Here is a 22,401-nt window from a genome sequence, read left to right on the forward strand (position 1 = left end):
GACCATGTTGTTGGGATTGGTGTAGGGACGAGGGAACAAACAATGGGAGGGAAGAGGTGCTGGACGAGGCTGGGCCGACCAGGAGATGAGCAAGGGTCAAGGGCTGAGGGGAGAATGATTGACGGGAGGATGACGGAGGGCAAAAGCGAGTTGGTGAAGCGGAGGAGAGAGGAACAGGATGTTGTGTGGGGGCAGAAGAAGTCGAAGCAAACTCACGACGGGGGCGTCATTATACTTGAGGCGGAGGTTGACGGAGATCAACCCCGCCGGGCCCAATGAATATTCTAAGCATTAACTGTCGGGGCTTGGGCAACCCCGACACGGCGTTAGCTCTCCGGGCTCTAGTACGGAGAGAGGCCCCGGCCATTCTATTTTTTTGTGAGACTAAGTTGAGTGGTCATGAACTACGGAGGGTCAGGGAGAGGTTTGATGAGTTTTATGGTATAGAAGTAGATAGTGTAGGAAGATCGGGTGGTTTGGCAATGCTATGGAAGAAGGAGATTGACTGTACCTTTATGTCTGCGTCCAATCATCATATGGATTTCAGGGTAAAAGGCGAGGAAGGGGAATGGAGAATTACGGGTTTTTATGGATGGCCTGTCACAGCGGATAGACACCTTTCATGGGAGCTCCTTCGTTTATTGAGTAGGCAGTCTCATTTGCCTTGGGTTTGTATCGGTGATTTTAATGAAATTCTCTTCTCAACTGAGATGAAGGGGGGCAGCAGACCACAATGGCAAATGAACAATTTCCGGGCAGCTGTTGATGAGTGTGGATTGCGAGATACGCCGTGGGAAGGGTATAATTTCTCGTGGGATAATGGTCAAGTGGGAGATGCTAACCGACAATGTATGCTTGATAGAGCTTTGTGTTCGTCCTCTTGGACGGATATGTTTCCATATGCTTGTCTTATGTATCTTAATAGAGAGTGGTCCGATCATGCGCCGATTAAGCTTGTCTTGAACAGTAGAGCGGAAGGAGTGAAGGGGAGTCGATGCTTTAGGTTCGAACAAATTTGGGTCGGTGAGGAAGGGTGCGTTGAGGCCGTGGAAAGGGGAGTGGAGCGTGGGAGGGGGAGTCTTGTCGATACTTTGGAGGAATGTGCTTTTGAATTGCGGAAATAGAAGGGCGTGAATATTAATAAAATAAGCCGAGGGATTGTGAATAGACAAAAGCAGCTAGGCAGATTGGATACGTTGGGGAGAACAACTGCAAACGTTCAGCAGCGGCGGAAACTGGTGGCCGATATTGCAAAATTAAGACGTCAAGAGGAGCAATACTGGAGACAACGATCGCGAGCTCTCTGGCTTAAGGATGGGGATAAGAACACTAAATTCTTCCATACAAGAGCTGGGGAACGGAAAAAGAAGAACTTCATTGCTAAATTAATAGATGACGAGGGAGTAGTGAGAAATGGGGATGTGGCTGTGGGTCGTGTTGCGAACAATTACTTTCATCAGCTGTTCTTGACGGATAATCCGGTTATCGAGGAGGATGTTTTGGAGGGGGTTAGGCAACGGGTCATGGATGAGATGAATGAGACACTAAGGCGCGATTATAGCGAAGACGAAGTGATTGATGCGCTGAACCAAATGCATCCACTAAAGGCTCCGGGTCCAGATGGAATGAATGGGTTATTTTATCAAACTTACTGGAGTACCATTGGACCAGTTGTGACGGAGACGGTCCTAGCAATTCTCAGAGGGGAGAGATCGCCTGGTGAGCTGAACAAAACAAACATTGTTCTAATCCCCAAGAAAAAAGCTCCTGACAAGATCCGTGATTTTAGACCGATTAGTCTATGCAACGTGGCGTATAAACTAGTCTCCAAAGTACTTGCCAATCGGCTGAAGACTTTCCGCGGGGAGATAGTATCCGAAAATCAAAGTGCCTTCACCCCCGGACGAGCTATTTCGGATAACGTTATGATTGCATTTGAAGTTTTCCATTACATGAAAAACTTGAGGAGTATCGAGGGGTTTATCGCCCTTAAGCTTGACATGGCGAAAGCTTATGACAGAGTTGAATGGCGATTTTTGAAGAGGGTCTTGATCACAATGGGTTTTGATTGAAGCTGGGTTTCGCGGGTCATGGCCTGTGTTACCTCGGTGTCTTTCTCCGTTCTCATTAATGGTATGCCGACAGAGGAATTTAGACCATCTCGGGGTTTGCGACAAGGAGACCCTCTTTCACCCTACCTTTTTATTCTGTGTGCTGAGGTATTATCGAGTTTAATGAGGCGGGCTGTGGAGGTCGGAAGTTTGCACGGTGTCCGGGTAGCTACTAATGCCCCCCCTATATCGTATCTCTTATTTGCCGATGATAGTATCTTTTTTATGAGAGCGAATATGGAGGAAGCTGAAGCGCTGAAGGCTATCTTACAACGGTATGAACAGGTCTCGGGACAACTCGTTAGTCTGGAGAAGACGACTCTCTCTTTTAGCAAGGGTGTTCCTATCCAAAAGAGGAACAATCTGGCTACGAGATTGGGAGTGGTGGAAGTTGATGAGCAAGAGCGGTATTTGGGGCTTCCGACTGTTCTGGATCGCTCCAAAAAAGTTCTAACGGACATTCTACGGGACAAGCTAACGAAGAGGTTGAACGGTTGGCGAGGGAAAATATTGTCTAGGGCGGGTAGGGAGGTTCTTATAAAGGCTGTGGCCAATTCACTCCCTACCTATGTAATGAGTATTTTTAAAATTCCCGTCAATTTTTGTGAGGAGCTCAGATCCTTGATATCGAGGTTTTGGTGGGGGCATGAGGAGGGGAAAAAGAGAATTAGCTGGGTTTCGTGGCGTAAGTTGTGTCGTTCGAAGAGCCTAGGGGGCATGGGGTTTCGCGATTTTTACTTGTTCAATATGGCACTTATAGGAAAGCAAGTCTGGGGGTTGTTAACTGAACCTAACGGTCTATGGGCTCAAACGATGCGTGCTAAATATTACCCCGCTGGCGATGTCATGTCTGCTAACCTTGGGTATAATCCGAGTTATACGTGGCGAGGCATTCTTGAGGCTCGTGAGGCTTTAAAGCATGGGTGGAGGAAACGAATTGGTGATGGGCTATCCACTCGGGTTTGGGAGGATGCGTGGCTGCCAGAGACTCAAACTGGGTGCATTGTCTTCCTGCGGGTTCAGGGACGAGATAACAGGATGGTGGCTGATCTTATGGGGGTGGAGGGAGAAGGGTGGAATGAGGAGATTTTGAGCACAGTGTTCCTTCCCTTCGAGTGTGTGCGTGTGAAGAACATTCGCCTGAGTCATTCTAGACCGGCTGATTCGTGGTATTGGAAGGAAGAACGGGATGGGATATATACGGTTACTGTCTCGCGATCGAACATTAGTCAGGGGCCGTGAGGAGCTGGAGATAGGAGGGGTTTCAAATTGGGAGCGAGAAAGATGGCTTTGGAATAGGTTATGGAAAGTCCCGGTATGGCCCCGTGTGAAGCTATTCTTTTGGCAACTCTGCAGCGAGGCTTTAGCAACACGAGCGAACATCGCTTCTCGAGTTCGAGGTGAGTCTTCTTTTTGTTCTTTATGTAATAATTATGATGAGTCGAGTCTTCATCTTTTTCGAGATTGTGCCTTTGCTGAGTGTGTGTGGGAGGGAATCGGTCTTGGGGATGAAGGAAATGGAGGTGGTGGTGTTCGGGACTGGGTCGAGGCTAGATGGCGTGAGCTGGGGTGTCGTGAACACGGGTTATTCATGATAGGGTGTTGGGCCATTTGGGAACACCGTAATAAGGTTGTTTTCGACGAAAGGGAAGTGGATGTTGCGTGGGTCATTCGTAGGGTGAAGGACGTCATGGATGAAATGGAAGGGGGAGGTTTTGGCGGAGTTGGGCAGAGAAATGGTAGGCTGGGCAGTGAGAGAGGTGTGGCTAGGGAGGTGTGGGTGGTACCCCCACTGGAGTTTGTCATGGTCAATGTGGACGCAGGTCTAACGGATGGCGAGGGAATGAGTGTTGGTGTGGTATGTAGGGACGAGAGGGGAGCGGTTCTATGGGGTGTTTCTCTTGTGCAGGAAAAACAATGGGACTCACAAATGGCGGAAGCGGTGGCTATTTTGGAAGGAATTAATGAAGCTGCAAGGACAGGGCATTCCAAGATTGTGATGGAGAGTAATTGCTTACCGGTCATCGAAAGACTCAAGAAGAAGGAAACGGGGCGGAGCATGTTCTCGCTTGTGTTACAGGACATTTTATCTTTATGTAATTCTTTTTCATCTGTTGTTTGGTCGTATACGAGCCGTGAAAACAATAGTGTGGCTCATTATTTAGCGCATCCTTTACCTAGAGTAGCTGGTAGATTTGTGTGGTCGGATGTTTTACCACCGGCTGCGAACAATGCGGTTTGTTTTGATTCTCGTTTAATACAGTAAGGCCCTCGGGCTTTCCCTTCAAAAAAAAAAAAAGAAAAGATGTGTGACACGTGTGCAAGGTGCAAACAAGTAAGATCATTGTTCAAACCGAAAAGAGTAGTAAGTAGAAATCAAGCCTTGGAACTAGTACACATGGATTTATGTGGACCGATGAAGGTAAGGAGTAGAGGAGGATCCAGGTACGTCTTTGTTCTTGTAGACGATTACTCAAGGTATGTATGGCCTATCTTTCTTCATTCCAAAGACGAAACGTTTGATGAATTTGATTGTCTTATGAAGCGTGTTCAAAACAAATAAAAGACTAATCTTGTATCTATTCGTACGGATCATGGCACTGAGTTTGACAATCAAGCTTTTATAGAATATTGTAGAGTTAATGGTGTAGGGCATAACTTTTCTGCACCAAGAACTCCTCAACAGAACGGTGTCGTTGAACGTATGAATAGAACTTTAGAAGATATGACACGTACAATGCTTTTGTTTAGTGGTTTACCTCGTAACTTTTGGGCTGAAGCCATTAGTACTTCTTGCTACATCCATAATCGTGCTATGATCCGACCTATTCTTAAGAAAACCCCCTACGAACTTCTTAGAGGTCGAAAACCTAATATCTCCCATCTTCGTTGCTTTGGGAGTAAATGTTTTGTTCATAATAACGGTAAAAACCGGTTAAGTAAATTTGACCCTAGGAGTGATGAGGCGATTTTCATAGGATACTCAGATCATATCAAGGCTTACAAAGTCTTCTATAAGACAACTCTTTGTATTGAAAAAAGTGTACACATTATTTTTGATGAAGATAACGTGTTTGATAAACCTTTACAAGATGAGGAAGAAGATTTGGATGAACCCGATTTTTGTCTTTCAAGAGCCGATCCCCTGGAATTGGAATTGGAGGAAAATGAGATTGAAGGAACAAGTGATAAACTTGATCATTCCTCAAAAGATAAAAAGGAGAAAACCAAAGTTATAGTTGATGATACTATAACATTGACTCAAAATAAGGACTCCCAATTTAATGTTATAGGTGATGTTACTATAACATTGAATCAAAATCAAGGTGTAGAATCCGAGGTTATAATCGGTTCTAATACAACACCGGGATTGGATTCAGGGGGAACTTCCTCCAATTCCGAGCCAAATGAAGTTGGGTCAAGCTCAAATCACGATGAAGAACCAAGTATTTCAACAAAGTGGAAATACAAGAGCTCACACCCCATGTACAATATTCTAGGGAATATTAAGAAGGGTGTTCAAACTAGACGTTCCCTGAATAACTTCTGCTCTTTCTACTCTTTTCCATCCATGGTCGAACCAACAAATATCAACGAAGCTCTTGCAGAATCCGATTGGATTGTCGCTATGCAAGAAGAGCTACAACAGTTCAAACGAAACAAGGTTTGGCATTTAGTTCCTAGACCAAAGGATCGATCTGTCATTGGAACAAGGTGGGTCTTTAGGAACAAACTAGATGATGTCGGAGTCATTATCAGAAATAAAGCGAGATTGGTGGTTCAAGGTTATAATCAACAAGAAGGAATAGATTATGACGAGACTTTCGCACCTGTTGCCCGTCTTGAAGCTATTAGACTTCTAATAGCATTCGCTACACATAAAGGAATGAAGCTCTTACAGATGGACGTCAAGACAGTATTTCTGAATGTGTATTTACAGGAAGAAGTCTTCGTTGAACAACCCCCCGGATTTAAAAATAGCAAATTTGAAGATCACGTCTTCAAGTTGGATAAAGCCCTATACGAATTGAAACAAGCACCTAGGGCATGGTACGACAGATTATCCAAATTTCTACTTGACAGTGGATTCAGCAGAGGATCTGTTGATAAAAACCTATTTCTAAAATCCGAGGGATCTGAACTTTTAGTTGTTCAAATATACGTCGATGACATTATCTTTGGATCGACCAACCGAAGCTTGTACAAATACTTTTCTGAGTTAATGACCTCCGAGTTCGAAATGAGTATGATGGGAGAATTAAAATTCTTCCTAGGTCTGCAAATACAACAAACTGAAGAAGGCATTAAAATCCATCAACAGAAATAGATTAAGGAATTACGGAAATTCAGAATGGAAAATTCTCATGCTATGCCTACTCCGATGGTCGAGAACAAGATATTGACATTAGATGAAGACGGTAAATCAGTTGATGAAACTACTTACCGTGGAATGATTGGGTCATTGTTATATTTGACCGCAAGTAGACCCGATATTATGTTTAGCGTATGCGTTTGTGCGAGATATCAATCAACTCCCAAAGAATCGCATATGACGGCCGTAAAACGAATTTTACGATATTTAATTGGAACGGCCAAGCTATATTTATGGTATCTGATGGAGTGTAACTTCGATCTAGTCGGTTATTTCGATGCCGACTATGCAGGATGTTCTCTTGACATAAAAAGTACATCGGGTGTCGCCACATTTGTCGGACCGTGTATTATTACGTGGGGTTCGAAGAAGCAAAATTCAGTTGCCCTCTCAACTGCTGAAGCTGAATACATCGTTGTAGGACTGGTATGTACTCAATTATTATGGCTGAAGCAACAATTACGTGATTATGGTATTGACGTAGGATACATTCCTATTTTATGTGATAATACTAGTGCTATAATAATTTCTAAAAATCCCGCACAACATTCACGTACTAAACACATTGAAATAAGACAACATTTTATTAGAGACCATGTTCAGAAAGGGAATATAAAACTTGAATTTTGTATTACTAAAAAACAGTGGGCTGACATTTTGACAAAATCGTTAGCTAGAGAACGATTTGAGACTTTACGGTTGGAAATTGGTTTAATCGGTGGTACCTATGTTTCTGTACACATTCAATTTCTTTATGACTGACTAGTTTAAGTTAATATTGTATGACTATGTCCGTATATTGCGTTGCATGAAATAATTTCGTTAATAGGAAAATATTTATCATAAATTCTATTTGTTATTTAGAATTTATTTGTCATAAAAACTTTATCCTTTAGCAAGATACGCCATATTTTGTTTGTTTCCTAATTGCACAAAATTCTCACAAAAATAGCTTTACAAAATTGCACGTATTATGCTTCCTATTCCTAATATATTCACATAATCATACTTCCATATCTTATCTATTACCATATTCAATTATTCACCTAACATCCTATTCATACCTTAACTCTTATCACTTACCAAAATTGATTAACTCTTCCCTAAACCTAAACCTAGCATATAATCACCCCCCTTCGTTCTTTGCCGTGTAACCACATCCACACCCCCACTTGCATAACTTTTTCTCTTTTCAAAATAATTACCATCATATCACCATCATTTCCTTTACTCAACCATCAACATCAAAATGAATCCCAACCATGCAAAAACTCAATCATCAACCCGCCATCAACAAAGCCGCCACTTTCACAAACCATCATCACCACTACCATCTCATGATGTTAACTCTACTAGTTTTCCTTCATCTCAACCAAAACCAACTACGCCCCTGTTTCGTGGTCGGGACGACTCGATGTCCGAGGGAAAAAGACGCCGCCTTTTCAAACGGAAGAATATGGTAGTTGTTGATGACGGTGAAGATATTGAGGAACCCGAGGTTGTTGTAAGAAACGTTGTTGCACGAACCTTGCTCCGGGATGTTTCGAAAACCGCCACAAAAGAAGGATTAAATCGCGTTCGGTTAACTCATGACGAAAGCATTTTTGTTTCTCGTGTTTTGAGGTATTCTATCCATGGAGGAAGGTATTATCCCAAATCTTGGTTGATTAATGTTCCCGCCGTTAAGTTCTTTGTTGATTTTCTTGATTTTCAAGGGTGGAGTCACATTAGTCAATTTTTGGGGTCCTATTTATCCAGTTGAAGTTGTTCAATTCTTTGCTAGTGTGTCGATTAAGAAAGGGGTCTTGCATGTGACAGTTAATAGTGTTGATGTGACTGTCTCTGTTTCGGAGTTTTGCTCTGCTTTTTTGGTTCCCGATAACGGAATTGAAATTAATCCGAGTCTTGAATGGTCTAATGTGGTTAGTGAAAAGGAGAGGTAGGTTAAAAGGTACATTGAGGAGGTTGGGACGGACGGTGGAAACATTGTTGTTCGTCCTCTATCGGCAAAAATTAAGTTTCTCTAAAATTTTCTTTGGAACACGGTTTTGCCGAAGAGAGGAGGACGAGACAAGGTTTCGAGTTATGAGGCTATTATTATTTACTCATGCTTAGAAGGACCAAAATTGAATTTAGCGAGTCTTGTGTTACATCGTATCATCCAAACAAGTCTCACGGTTACCAAGGAAAATTAAGAACAACAATCGACCTTCCATATGGGATGTGGGTGTCTCGGTTGTTAGAAGTGAAACAAGTGGTGGGAAGGGATAGCTACGGTGTAAGTGCAAAGGATTGCATGTGTGATCGGTTGATTAAGCTTATGGGTCTTGTCGTTGAATGACGCGAGTTACTTCTTGTCAAGGATGTTGAGAAAAATCCGAGTGATTCAAGTCTGGGGCCACTAGAGGCGAAATTGGGAAGTTTTATGACTAATTTAATGGAGAAGTTTGAGGAGCAATCCACCCACTTAGCTACGGTTTTGTCACATGTTGGACCATCACGGTCTTTGGAGTCGGGTTTAGATGCTTCTCGGGTTTATTCTTGGATGATTGAGGTGGATAAGATGCTAGAGGGTTTTGAACGGGAGTTGAAGGAAATCCGTGGGGAAGTGTTCCCACATGGAGATCGTCTCCCTTTTCTCACGAGTCAAGGTCGAGCGTTGGTTATGCACGGAAAGGCTATGGCAAATGATCAATCGCTTAGTTTGGAGGCCACTAAAGCTTTGTCCTTGAAGATACCCAACTTTGAAAGAAGTATTCAAGGTCTTTCTCAGCTTGTGCGGAGCTCCTTCGATCGTCTCGATGCCTTGGAACATCGTACCCGCCCTGACTACGTGAACCCATATAGAACCCGCAACATTTGATCTACCCTTGCCTTCCCTTTATTAGCTCTTTCTATTTTTAGCCCTTCTTTTTCATTTTCTAGTGGTGTGCTTTGCAAACTTATAATTCGGCCCATTTTGGCATACACTTGCGGATTATGGCCCAAGTGTCTCTCTAGACATGTGTTTCATTCGGCCCATCGGCTTTAAACATGTTTTCTTAAGTTTGTTTGATACTTAATCCTCTAGAAGCTTATAGTTATGCGTGCTAATATTATTTTCTATGACGTTTTATCTCTTGTCTCGTCTTATATTATTCTACTCATTTTTGATTTGTTCTTAACTTTTCGATGATGTCAAGTGGGGGAAAGAATGTCTATGGTAAACATCTACCTAAGCTTGCTCCTTGTCAAGACCAATTGTCTCTTAAAGTCCTTAAACTTTCGATTTTATGTTAATCGTCTTGATCTTGCATTGATCTTTATTATTAAGATGACGGTATTATATTGAGGGGTACCTGCATACTTAGTCACAATTTTAGGAGACTCGTCATCATCAAAAAGGGGGAATTTGTTGAACCATATAGTTTATATGTTTATGTTTTGATGATGTCAAGATGCTTTATAATTTATATACTCGTTGCGCATAATCGTTTGTCTAAGTATTTTTGATTCAACTTATCTAATACAAGCAACAAGAGAAATTGTGATAGAAGTATACAATAGTCAAGCCTCTATTCAAGATCAAACGATGTGAAGATTCATTCAAGATTTATGTGAAGACAAAGTCCGTCTAAAGATTAATCAAGCTTGGATGATGACGTAGCCTATACTTGAAGATCTTCTTGAAGATTAGAATAGTATAGGTGATTATCTCGTAATGATAACCAAGGATGAGTTTCTTGAATTGATAAAGTTATAGCTTTACAGCTATAACATTACTAGTAAAAGAGCTCAATGTTATAGCTCTCCTACTATAACATTGAGATGCTGAGTTTTCTATACACGACATAGAATGTTTTGAAATTGTTTTGAAAATTGTTTAAAGTTTATTTTAAATGTTTTGATAAAAGTATTTATTTAATAAAGCCCGGTTTAGTGCGGAGTTCGGTTTTATGTTGGACGTTGACTAGTAGGCATGTTGGGTCAACTTATGAGTTGGACCATGCTGCTAATTAGTGTTTCAACAAAGCCTCTCTTAAAACCTAAATTCTAACCCATATATTAAGCTAGGGTTTGCACAAGTCACGAGGCATATGAGCCGTGACCTCTCGTGTAACCTAAGTTGTATTTGGTAAAGATTTTATTCCTTGATAATATCTTTAAATATCTTGTATATCTTACTTAATATATTTCTTTATGATAAAAGATATTCTTGATTTAGGAAATCTTATCATATCTTAGAATTTATAGTAAAGATAATATTTGAATAAGATTATATTCTATCTTTTGGAATATTCTTTATTATCTATTAGACTTTTAGGAAAAAAAGAATAGAAGATATGATTTGTTAACATATCTCCTATTATTTGGCCATTAGGGTTTCTTGAAACTGATTTGCCTTGCTCTTTCCTTCCTATAAATATTTTGCTCTTTACAACATTTAAAGTAGGGACCTTAAGCATAAAAATTGATTTTAATTTTACAAAGCAAACCGTGTGTTTTCAAAGCAGAAAAACCGTTTTGTTATTTTTGAAAGGTCGTGTGTTTTAAACTCGTATACTCGTTCTTATTGTTATCGTTATAAGATAATGTAGATACCTCATTTCTGCACCTCCCGCAAACCACCCGGTGATGATTGAGCCGCATGTTTGGTACGCGGAACGATTTGTGATAATTCGTAAGATTATCGTCAAGTGATTGCTCAAATATTAGTGTTTACCTCTTAGTTGTCATCTACGTGCCGATACGGTCGTTTTGACAGTAATTAGAGTACATTCGGAGTCCGGGCCTAAAACCGTCTCCATTTTCTGATAACCGTTAAATCCCGAGTCAGAATGTTCTGGAATGTTCCGGATATTTCTCTTCCATATTTCATAAATTTTATCTTTTAGTAAACAATTTCCCGTAATATTCACATAAGATATTAAGGAAAACCGAATTATTTCCGTCCTACCATAACTCAAACACAAAAATCTTTCTTCCGCAGGAGGAAACCCCTTGGGAACATACGCAGCAGGTGCTGCGCCTCTTCCAAGAGACGCAGTGGCTGCTGCGCCTCTTCCCAGGCGCTTTTCTGCGTATTTCTCGTATCTTTTTCATATCTTTCCGAGATTCACTTCCAAAGAGTCTCCGAAACCCTAATTCCTCCACGTGATTAGTATAAATAGGAGCCTTCGCTCCTCATATTTCTCACGCGAGTGTCCGCCCTTCTCTTCTCCCTTTGCATTCTAGACTTTTGTTCTTACTTTCTGGCGTCTACGTGCTTGAACATTCGACCAATTTGACCAACTCCACATCAATCAACTTAATCTAATCGTTTTCGTCTTACGAGGGCACTTTCATATTTGCATTATAGTTCGAGTCGAGCATCGCTAATCGATAACTTAGTCCTTCTCGTTTCGTCAAACATGTAAGTCTGAGGGTGTAAATCTCTCTTTTTATTATTGTTATTTATCTTTTTGTATAATCATTAATGTAAGGTTCACGTCGAAAATACCTTTTAAAACCGATTTCTAAAACCTTGTTTAAAACCTCTTTTTACGGATTTCCAGAAGATAAACCGTCGAGAAAGGACGCAGCAACTGCTGCGCCTCTTCGAAGGAGCGCAGTTCCTGATGCGCCTCTTCGTGAGGCTGCCGCAGTTCCTGCTTCCTTTCTTCTTCCTTCGTCCTCTGTAATTCGTCAAGGTTTTTATTTGTTTCCGTTTGTTCTTTAATTCTTTGACATAATAACTTATAATCTCACATGTATATTATTTATCATCCACTCACACGTAATTAATTCATCACTAATCCGACTTGAATCCCAAATAATCTCATATTAGCGGGTTTTGGTCATTAAATTCAATTCGGATTTTAGAGATTCAATTCATCAATATTGTGTTTCTGGGATTCTTCTTTGATATATTTTCATCTGTTTATTGTCTATTCGTCATTAATTCGTCATTAATTCATCATGTTTAACCTATTTCATTCACCCATGTCATTAATCAATCATTCGTTCATGTAATTAATTCGTCTTAATTCCGTCTCATCCATGTTTATTGATTTCATGACCATTAATCACATGTAAATAACCCATTAATCACTTCTATCCGAGTAAATATCATAATCGATCATTAAATTCACCAATTAATATTAACAATTCGCAATTCCGGCTTCACAACAAGAATTCAGGTCAGGAACAGACGCAGCAACTGCTGCGCCTATTCAAAAGGACGCAGCTCTGCTGCGCCTGTTCCGAGTTGGATTCTGTCTCTGAACTCCGTTGTTGCTTGACCTACTTTAACTAGCTTACGTATAATTGACTATTAATCGTATTATCACCTTCTGATCTTATTCGTTAATTTCTTTTGTTTATTCCTTTTTCTCAAATTTTCCGTTTTAAAGTTATTTTTGACATAAATCGCCTATTCTATTGTAATTATTGTAATTTTCATTATTGTAATTTTCTTTATTACATTTATCATATTTTCTTGTATCATTTGTATGTTTTCACATGTAATTGAACATTAAATCTTTCCTCGACATGTTAGGATTAAAACTTGGATGTTGCATTGCATGCATATAGCCGACGATATATCGAGTACGAACAACTTCCCTAATCATTAGTAGAGGCCGCTATCGAGGCGGGCGGGATTAGGTGTTCGATCAAAAGAGCTTCCTAATCCGTACCCTCACCCCTTACTCCAGATATCTGTGAACACCCGTGTTCATTGGCATCCACGAGAGTCATTCTAGACATAGAATTCTAAGGGTAACGATTGCTTAGTGTTCATGTCACTACTTTGTGTCTTGACATGACACGAGGTATTCGAACGGTTCCAATTTCCCATAAAAATTGGTGGCGACTCCATACAAAAATGCAAACGCTTGTTTCTCTTTTCCTCCCAAGCGCCCCCGTGGGCCCCCGCTATCCACAGATAATAGTGCTTATTTTATTTCTTACTTGTTTATTAACGTGAACCTCTGCAAGAATCATTAGTGCTTTCTTATTAGGGTAAGTTAGTCACTCTAGTATTTAACGACACTCATTGAGTTATAGCTAGAGTTAGTTGTACGAGTTGGGTTAGTAAATTTGTAATCCGTAAAAAGGTACTAAATTTATTAATCGAGAATAGTGGACGTAGGTTTTGATTTGTGAAACTGAACCACTTCAGAAACCGTGTGTCTCCTCTCTTTCGTTCACTTGTTTATTTTGTTTTACATTCATTAGTTGATTAGTTAAAGTTTAATCAATAAACTTTAAATAATCAATTACATTCATGACAATTGAAAAAGCTTTCAAAAGTTTAAAATCCTCAATTCACCCCCCCCCCCCCCCCCCTCTTGAGTATTTCTGATCGATAGACTCTTCAGTGTTGATAATAATGAGTTGTGAGTCTTTATATGCGTTTTATTTAGTAAAAGTTTTTAAGTAATATATATGGAATTGTATTGGTTGCATTGTTGGAACATGTTTGAAACCGTTAGCAAATTTGAGTAATATATGATGGTTTAATGCTAGATGGATGCTTAGTGTAGTGTACACATAAGTCGGATAATTGAATTAGAAAATCCGTAATCAAACGTGGAATAATGTGTTGATTGTATATGTATGTATAAGCTGATATCGAAAACGAATTGTGTTGTATAATTGACAGGGCTGTCGTATACCTATCAAAAATAACTAACTAAGCTATCTATATAGCTAGAGAAGTCAGGTCGATCTGCTCAGGGAGGCAAGATATCTGTAAGAGTCCGTCTATTTGGTCACAAATGGGGGGGGGGGGGGGTTGTAATTTGATTTCTAAACTAAAAGTGCAAAAGGAAGAGGAATAAAGAAAGAGCAATTAAGGCATAGAAATATTAAACTATCAAATAGAGAAGGGACATGTCAGGGTTTCGGTTCACTACGGTAGTCCAGTGACTCAACTGGAAACAACTTAGATGAATTAATGCGAGACGGATATGGAAAGGTTCTTCCGGTCCACTTTCTATCCTAAATTACGACTAACTTAACTTCCGTCCTCGTCAGGGTAGTCTACTGTTCATAGCAGGTCTATTTAGTCCAATCTTCCGATCCAGGATTAAATTTAACCAGACTAAAAAGGTGACTCAGAAGCGTGCACTCAACTATGTCGGTAAATACAGTTATATTGCCATGGGTGCAGAATCTCACAAATAATTCATCCAACTTATTTACTACATTGTCACATTTCTACCGTAGATCCCCTCATCCTAACATGAGACAGATTAGCTACTCATGCTATTAATATTGTCAAAACTAATAACGAGGAATGAACTAACAATAAACATAATGAAACGATAATTAAATTGCATAAAAGTAATTAGGGCAGAAAGTAAAAGGAACAAAACAAACAATTAGAATAAATGAAAGAGAGATTAATATTAAGAAAAGAGAAAGAGATTACAATCGCAAGAATCCGGCGTAAAGAACAAATAAATCCGAGCGAGAACATCCCAAAGCAAAAGTTACAGTAGAGAAGAAAAGAGTAACGCAGTCTTGAGAGTGAACGATATGCTAAGTCCAAAAACTAAAACAAGTTCACGGGCTAATTAAAGCCCACGCCAGCCAAAACCACTCGATCGAGTAGTCTGAAACCACTCGATCGAGCATTTCTCCAAAATATCTACTCGATCGAGTAGAATTGTTACTCGATCGAGTAACCTCAATTTCCAGCTCTTCTTGATCGAGTAAAGTATTACTCGATCGACCAACTCCAGCTATAGAAACCACTCGATCGAGTGATAAAACAGCTCGATCGAGTATTCTTCCTTCAAATCAGCTCAAACTCGTGATCGACTGCCTCGTAGACCGTTCCTTCACGCATCCCAATACAAGATCTCATTCTGAAAAATCCCGTCTCCTCAAAATGCTTGCAAAAAGGACGAAAATGGTACGATTCCACTACTTTCGCGTTTATTTCTACAAAACGGACAAAACGAACCAATGTAGCCAATTTGGGGGCAGAATGCAATATAAATAGTACGAAAGTACATAGAAATACATGCTAAAATAGGCTAAAAAGACTATACAAAATACACGTATCAAATCTCCCCAAACCGAACCTTCACTCGTCCTCGAGTAAACTAAAATGCAACTAATGGAACGGAAATGAAAACTCAGAGCTAGCTTAACTTGTCTACTTGAACCAATTTAATTCAACAAAAATTAACAGTCATAGCTAAGCAGTCAATACGCGAACGAGTTATAAGCTGTTCAGAAATATAGCCAACCTATCGACCTTGCAAGACCAACAAAAACGGACTCTCACGTGGTCACTCTTCTCTAATGAAGCAAAGGGTGAATGTTATATGTAAAAGAGAGAAAGAGAAACAGTCACTCACCTAACTGCGACCTACATAGCATGCATGCAACAAAAATGAAAGACGATTCAAGTACTAATGCACACACTCCAACCATTAATGTCCGTCACAACCGAGGGCTTACAAATAATATGGGAATAGTGAGGTTCAGGTGAGAAAAGGCAAAATAAGTTATGGTAATGTGGAGGTAAAAGCGTCAAGCTAGTTCCTAAACAGGACTATATAAGACCGTCCGAATCTCAACTGACTGAAAAATAAAGTACAAGTGCCCTTCATTTGGCACACAACTCACTAATCTCATACACAATCTCCTCAAAAATATAGAATAAGAACGGGGGAGTTAGACGGTCACAAACTTTCCTTTTTTAACACCGTCTAAATGAATCAACTAAAACATATCAAATATTTTTCAACTCTTTTCTTTTTCTTTTCACGTGAATTGATACCGTCGTTTTGTATCAAAATTAAATTTATAAATCCGAACTAAAACTATAGCTAGTGATAGTAAGGGTCGAACCACAGAGAGACAAGATCAATTCTATTTGCTATTTTTCAGTCTATAAAAGTAACAATTAAATGGGGGTTTTGGATTTGTTTGAGTCTAGATACTAATTGACAAAATAAGAAGTTTCTCAAATAAGATAAAAGAGAGATCAGGAACTTCGGTTCACCATGGCTAAGGTCAGGTCAAAAAGCTAGTAGAGGTCTTGTAATACGGTCTCAGGAAATATGACCAAGCCTTTCAATCATTGCTCAAAATTAACCTTACGGTCTTCTAATTCCCTAGAATTTTTCAAAGCTTTCGCTCAAAGGAAACTCCAAATCTAATGATAACCTAACCTACTAATCTTTCAATCTAGCAAGTTGGGTTTATCAAAAGGTAATAAGATCGATACGGAATAAATCATACTAACAAAATCATCCCTAATTTACGCCATGGCTCGCCTAATTCCCAATCAAGATAATTAGCTATGCATGATTAAAACTATCACAATTGAAATATTGCAAGCAAAGAATAAGATTGACATGATTGAAATTGAATTTAAGACAAAAGATTAAAACTGAATTGCTTGAATAAAAACTAGTAACAACAATAATTAAATTGATAAGAGATAAGAGGAGAAGGACATTGTATTAAAGCTTACTAAAGAATTGATGAACAAAGTAATTGAAATTGGAATTCGTCAACTCACTTTCTTGTCTCCAAAACTAGATCTAAACTTTCGTTCTTGAATAATGAAAAGCATAACCTAAATTATTGCTGCGTACTACTGATAACGTTCTGCCAAAAAGTTAATTACAAGTGGGCTTTCAAAAGTCTAATCCGTAAAATAAACCACAGGTCGCGGCTTGGTCGATCGACCAGCCAGTACAGTGATGCTCCTCTGCTGAATTTCCACGGTCGATCGACTGGAGATGTTGGTCGATCGACCAACTACGCTGGGCAGTAGCTTCTTTTCTCTTCCAAATAGCCTCTTCACTCCATGCACGCATCCCGAGGTGAACAATTCCGAACTCCATCTTCCAAGTTTCCATAAAGTCGCTTCCGGAGGACGATTTATGCTTGATTTAGCTTACTTTCACTCATTCCTACAATAAATCATAGAAATTCCAAAGTAAACCGTTTCGGGAGAAATAGTAGCTTTAAGCTAACAAATCAGCATAGAAATACGTGCCAAAACTGCAGATAAAGTGTATAGAATATGCACGTATCAAATCTCCCCAAACCAAACCATGCTTGTCCCCAAGCAAGCACTATGACCTGACTAAAAACTTCTAATGGAACGGATTTCATGCTCAGAGCAAATACAAACCATCATACCCAACCAATTTAATGCAGCTATTAACATCCAAGTATCTTGTCAAATGCAAACGAGTTGAACATGTTAAAGAATTTGCATAAACCTTTGACCTTGCAAGACTCATATATATCGGACTCTCACGGGTCGCTCATTCGCTCATTTAAGTATAAGGTGAGATATATTGTGCAAGACAGAAGAGTTATAAAAATAAGACTCTCACCTATCTACGGCCCATAAGAACATGCCTGCAATCTAACATGAATAAAGTCTCTACAACCGTGCATATGCATTCCAACCATTTAATGACCATGACACACGCCGAGGCAATTTGGGAATTGTGAGGCTAGAGGTAAAAAGAGGCTAAAATGAATTAGGGAAAGAGGGGTTAGGCCGAGCTAATAACCACTAAACCAAATTATAAGCAAATCCACTTCTTACTTCCGCTTACCAAAAATAAAACCAATGCTCAAATATCATGAGCACAGAACTCGCAATTCTCCAATAAAATATAATTCCCCAAATAAAATGAATAGCACATGGGAATTAAGAAATCACCATCCGAAAATTGTTTTGAACATGTGATCTCCCTCTCTTTTTTTTCATTTCCTTTCTTTTCTTTTCTGACTTTCTTTTGTCTTCCCTTTTTTTTTTCAAATCCTGTACGGGCAGTCGATCGACCACCCCTGCTGGCCTGCTACTCTCTGCCAGTTCAGTTCTCTTCTTTTTTTTTCACTTCATTCTTTTTCAAATCATAACCTCCCTTCATTCCCCAACAAAACATCCAACAAGATAATATAAGCCAAATCACAAGACAACATTCCCGACTTACTACCTTTACTAGCTCGGCTAGGGTGGCTAAATTTAGTATGTAGCTAAATGGGACAAAAAGGGCAAATTTGGCTTTGTGAGGTTTATGGGTAAAATGAGAAAGGGGAACCTCTACCACATGTGTCAACAAACCACGGACCCGAATGCATATAGGTATCAAGTAGACTAGACTCATGCTTATGCAAATTAATGTGACATGACTTATAAGGAGAAACTACTCTCATTCCTACATGAAATCGGTCATGAATGTCACCGATTTATTAAGCTCTATCCTTAGAATTTTAAGTAGCTTGCCAATATTGAGTCAAGTCTATTCGTTTAGCAAAATTCCAACAAAAACTCGTAGACTATGCAAGTGATATACTTGGAAACGTTCAAAGTGCAAGGAAAGAGCAATGAGACAATATGTAATGCAAAATCATCATTGAAATCCTTCCGTTCCGACTCGACTTAAATGCGAAAGTAAACGTGATTTTTTTGAAATTTTGGTGGTTTTTCAATATTTTTTTTTTTTTTGCTTTAAAAACAAATGCAAGCTGAAATGCAATAAGCGTGTGACTAAAATGCAATAAAAAAACAAATGCAGATGCAATAGACATATGCGAATACCCTTCCCAAACCAAAACGCACAATGCCCTCATTGTGCTCAGCAGCAAATCACCAGCATCAACAGCAATAATGGGAAGAATATAAGCAACAACAAAACAAAAGGAAACTAAAAGAAAAGGATAGGAAACTCACAAAAGACGACCTCCCCAAACCAACCTCAAAAGGGGGAGGTCATAATGCATCTAGTCACCACCGTCATACTCAGAACCACTCTCCTCCTCGGACTCTGAGTCGTCCTCCTCTTCCGCCTCAGCAGCAGCGACAGTAGTAGTGGTGGGAGTAGACCTCATAGCAGGCGGAGGGTAGCCGCCTACCGGTGGAACAAAGAAGGACGGGTGAGTCCAGGGACCTCGTGGGAGCATCCTCGTCCGAGTGTACTCCTCGTAAACTGGGTACATGGCCAGTGCCATGTCTATCCTGTGCTGATCAAAGCTCCTGCACAAGTCACCCAACACACGTGACATCGCCCTTTGGTCCATGACCGCAGGGACAGCAATTGGTGTAGGGGGAAGAAAAGTGGACGGGAAACCTGTGGGAGCAGGAGTGGAGGAGGAGGGGACCTGTGAAGAGGAGGCACGAGCTCGCCTTGAGGTGCTAGCAGTAGCGGTGCCCGCCCTAATAGGGAGCCTGTAGCTAGGCAAGGGCGGGCGAGTAGCCCCCAAAACAGTGGTAAGGGGCAAAATGGGAGGGAGGCCAAGGACAAGGATGGAATCGCAAATGGAAGAATCAATCTTCCACCGATCCCGTGAATCAACCCACTTCACAGACCTGGCGTACTCAAGGTCCATAAAGCGTGCGTCAGGGTCAAGAGGGGCCTCCTCTCTAGGGAAGAGAAGAACCAGACGGTTGGCGATACGAGTCACCAACCCACCACAAACAATAGTGGCCAAAGTTCAACAGGTCAATGCTACTAATATTACACTTATTCCAAAGTGTGATAGGCCTACATCTGTCAAACAATTTAGACCTATTGCTTGTTGTAATATGATCTACAAAGTTATATTTAAGCTTCTATGCAATAGACTGGCTCTTGTGCTACCTGACCTTATTCATGACAATCAGGGTGCTTTTATCCAAGGTAGGTCTATCATTGAGAATGTATTAATCTGTCAAGACATTGTGCATATGTATGCAAGAACTCATGTGTCTCCTAGATGCCTATTCAAAATTGATCTTCAGAAAGCTTATGATACTGTGGAATGGGATTTTGTGGAACAACTGCTATCTGGCCTCCAATTCCCTCCTCATTTCACTAAGTTGATCATGGCTTGCATTACCTCTACCTCATTTACTCTAGTCCTTAATGGAAATAATTCTGGTTATTTTAGAGGACAGAGAGGGCTTAGACAGGGTGACCCAATATCCCCTCTCATATTCACAATTTGTATGGAGTATTTGACTAGACTTATTGCATTTGCTACAGAAAGATGGCCTTTCCATTATCATACCCTATGCAAGAGTTTAAAGCTCTCTCACCTGATGTTTGCAGATGATCTCCTCATGTTCTGCAAAGGAGATACACCCTCTATCATCCTCCTTATGAAGGCTTTCACCTCTTTCTCTAATGCTTCTGGTTTGAAAATGAACAATACCAAGTCTGAAATGTTTTTTAGTGGGGTGAGTTCTGAACTTAAAAATGATATCTTGAGAGCTACTGGATTTCAGGAGGGTACAATGCCCTTCAGATACCTAGGGGTTCCAATACAACCTGGCAAAATCAGCTAGAAGGATTGTAGCTGCTTAACAGAGAAAAGTATCAACAGGATTAGAGGTTTGGGAGCCAAAAAACTCTCTTATGCTGGCAGAATTACTCTCATCAACTCAGTTCTAAATACTCTCCATAGCTATTGGGCTACTATGTTTTTAATTCCTAAAGTTGTAATCAGGAGAGTTGAAGCAATATGCAGAAACTACTTCTGGGATGGGAGTCCTGATTATCATAGAGTCCCTTTAGTATCTTGGGATAGGGTTACTATGCCCAAAGATGCTGGTGGTCTTGGTGTAAAGAAAGTGGAGAATTGGAATTGGGCAGCTGTTGGTAAATTGGTGAATTGGGTGTATACCAAAGCTGATAGATTGTGGATAAGGTGGATCAGTAATGTTTACTTGAAAGAGCAAGACTGGCAGTCTTACTCCCCCCTGCAGATTCTCCTTGGACTTGGAAGAATGTCTGCAAAGTCAAGGATAAACTGAAGGATGGATTTGGTGAGAATTGTTGGTTACCTGATGAGAATGGATATAGACTCAAGAATGGTTATAAATGGCTATGTATTCAACAACCTAAGGTGGATTGGTGCTCTCTGGTATGGAACAGCTGGAACATTCCCAAGCATTCAATCATTACTTGGCTTATTATACAGGAGGGACTAAATACCAAAGCTAAGCTATTCCAGTCTGGCTTTTGTGAGGACACTCTTTGTTTAATCTGTGGAGAACAACCTGAAACGATCACTCACTTATTCTATGAGTGTCATTACAGTTGCAGAATCAAGGCAGCTCTTGCTGTTTGGATGGGGAGAGTTTTTCCTACTCTTGCTGATCTTCAGAATGGTAGGACAGGCAGTCTACAATGGAAGGCAATGGCTATGATTTTCAATGTTTATCTTTACACAATATGGCATCAGAGAAACATCGCCAGACTCCATCAGTTTGTTGTGAGGCCTGAACTATTAGCTGCTCAGATTGAGGAGATTGCAGGAAGAAGAGGGTGCAGCAAAGCTGGCCCTGCGATGTCTAACAACACTAATGGGTGGTTAAGCTGCATGCAATGAGGCTTGGTTATCTGTTCTGCTGTACGGTTTTGTTTGTTTTTGAGCTTACCAGGGTTTGAACCCCTACCCTTGTATATGTATCTTAGTTCCTTGATATAATATATATACTCACATTTCACCTAAAAAAAAAAAAAAACAATAGTGGTCAAAGTGCCCTCACTTATAGTGTGAAAGTGAGAGGCGGTCAAATAAGCTATGATAGATACGGGCTACCCGACTTTCAATGTTCAGATAGCCCGCCAAGATAGAAAATTCAATGGTATTAACATTATCTGACTCCTTGCGGCCGAAAATGGTATTACCCATCAGCCGAAAAAAATAACGAAAAGGGGTAAGTTGACGGAAGTGCCCGTCCTCTTAGGGCCGTTCCCGTCAGAGATACACGATCACATTACCCTATGTACACCAGAAGGTTCCGAGGTGTTACCCTCGAAACAAAGACCCAAATAACCAGCAAATTCGGCCAATGTCAAGGAGTAGGTGACATTGAATAGCCGAAAAGAAATACAAGAACTACTCCTATTGGCCTCAAAGGTGGTCTGGTCGAAAGCAAAATATGAGAAAAACTCAACGGTAATAGTGTAGTAGGTGAACTCA

At 40.3% G+C, this 22,401-nt stretch overlaps 2 protein-coding genes across 2 annotated transcripts; both read left to right on the forward strand.

Annotated features, from left to right (window-relative positions):
* The first annotated feature begins 275 nt into the window (after positions 1–275).
* On the forward strand, positions 276–2,072 carry LOC141658006 (uncharacterized). The gene is made up of 2 exons (XM_074465365.1): positions 276–1,033; positions 1,169–2,072. The coding sequence occupies exons 1-2, from the start codon at positions 276–278 to the stop codon at positions 2,070–2,072; spliced, it is 1,662 nt and encodes a 553-aa protein (XP_074321466.1).
* Positions 2,073–20,890: 18,818 nt separating this feature from the next.
* On the forward strand, positions 20,891–21,804 carry LOC141658052 (uncharacterized). The gene is made up of 2 exons (XM_074465366.1): positions 20,891–21,071; positions 21,179–21,804. Exons 1-2 carry the CDS (start codon positions 20,891–20,893, stop codon positions 21,802–21,804), a joined length of 807 nt encoding a protein of 268 aa, XP_074321467.1.
* Positions 21,805–22,401: the final 597 nt, after the last annotated feature.

The sequence above is a fragment of the Silene latifolia genome, chromosome 1 (assembly GCF_048544455.1).
Source record: "Silene latifolia isolate original U9 population chromosome 1, ASM4854445v1, whole genome shotgun sequence".
Classification (NCBI taxonomy): Eukaryota; Viridiplantae; Streptophyta; class Magnoliopsida; order Caryophyllales; family Caryophyllaceae; genus Silene; species Silene latifolia.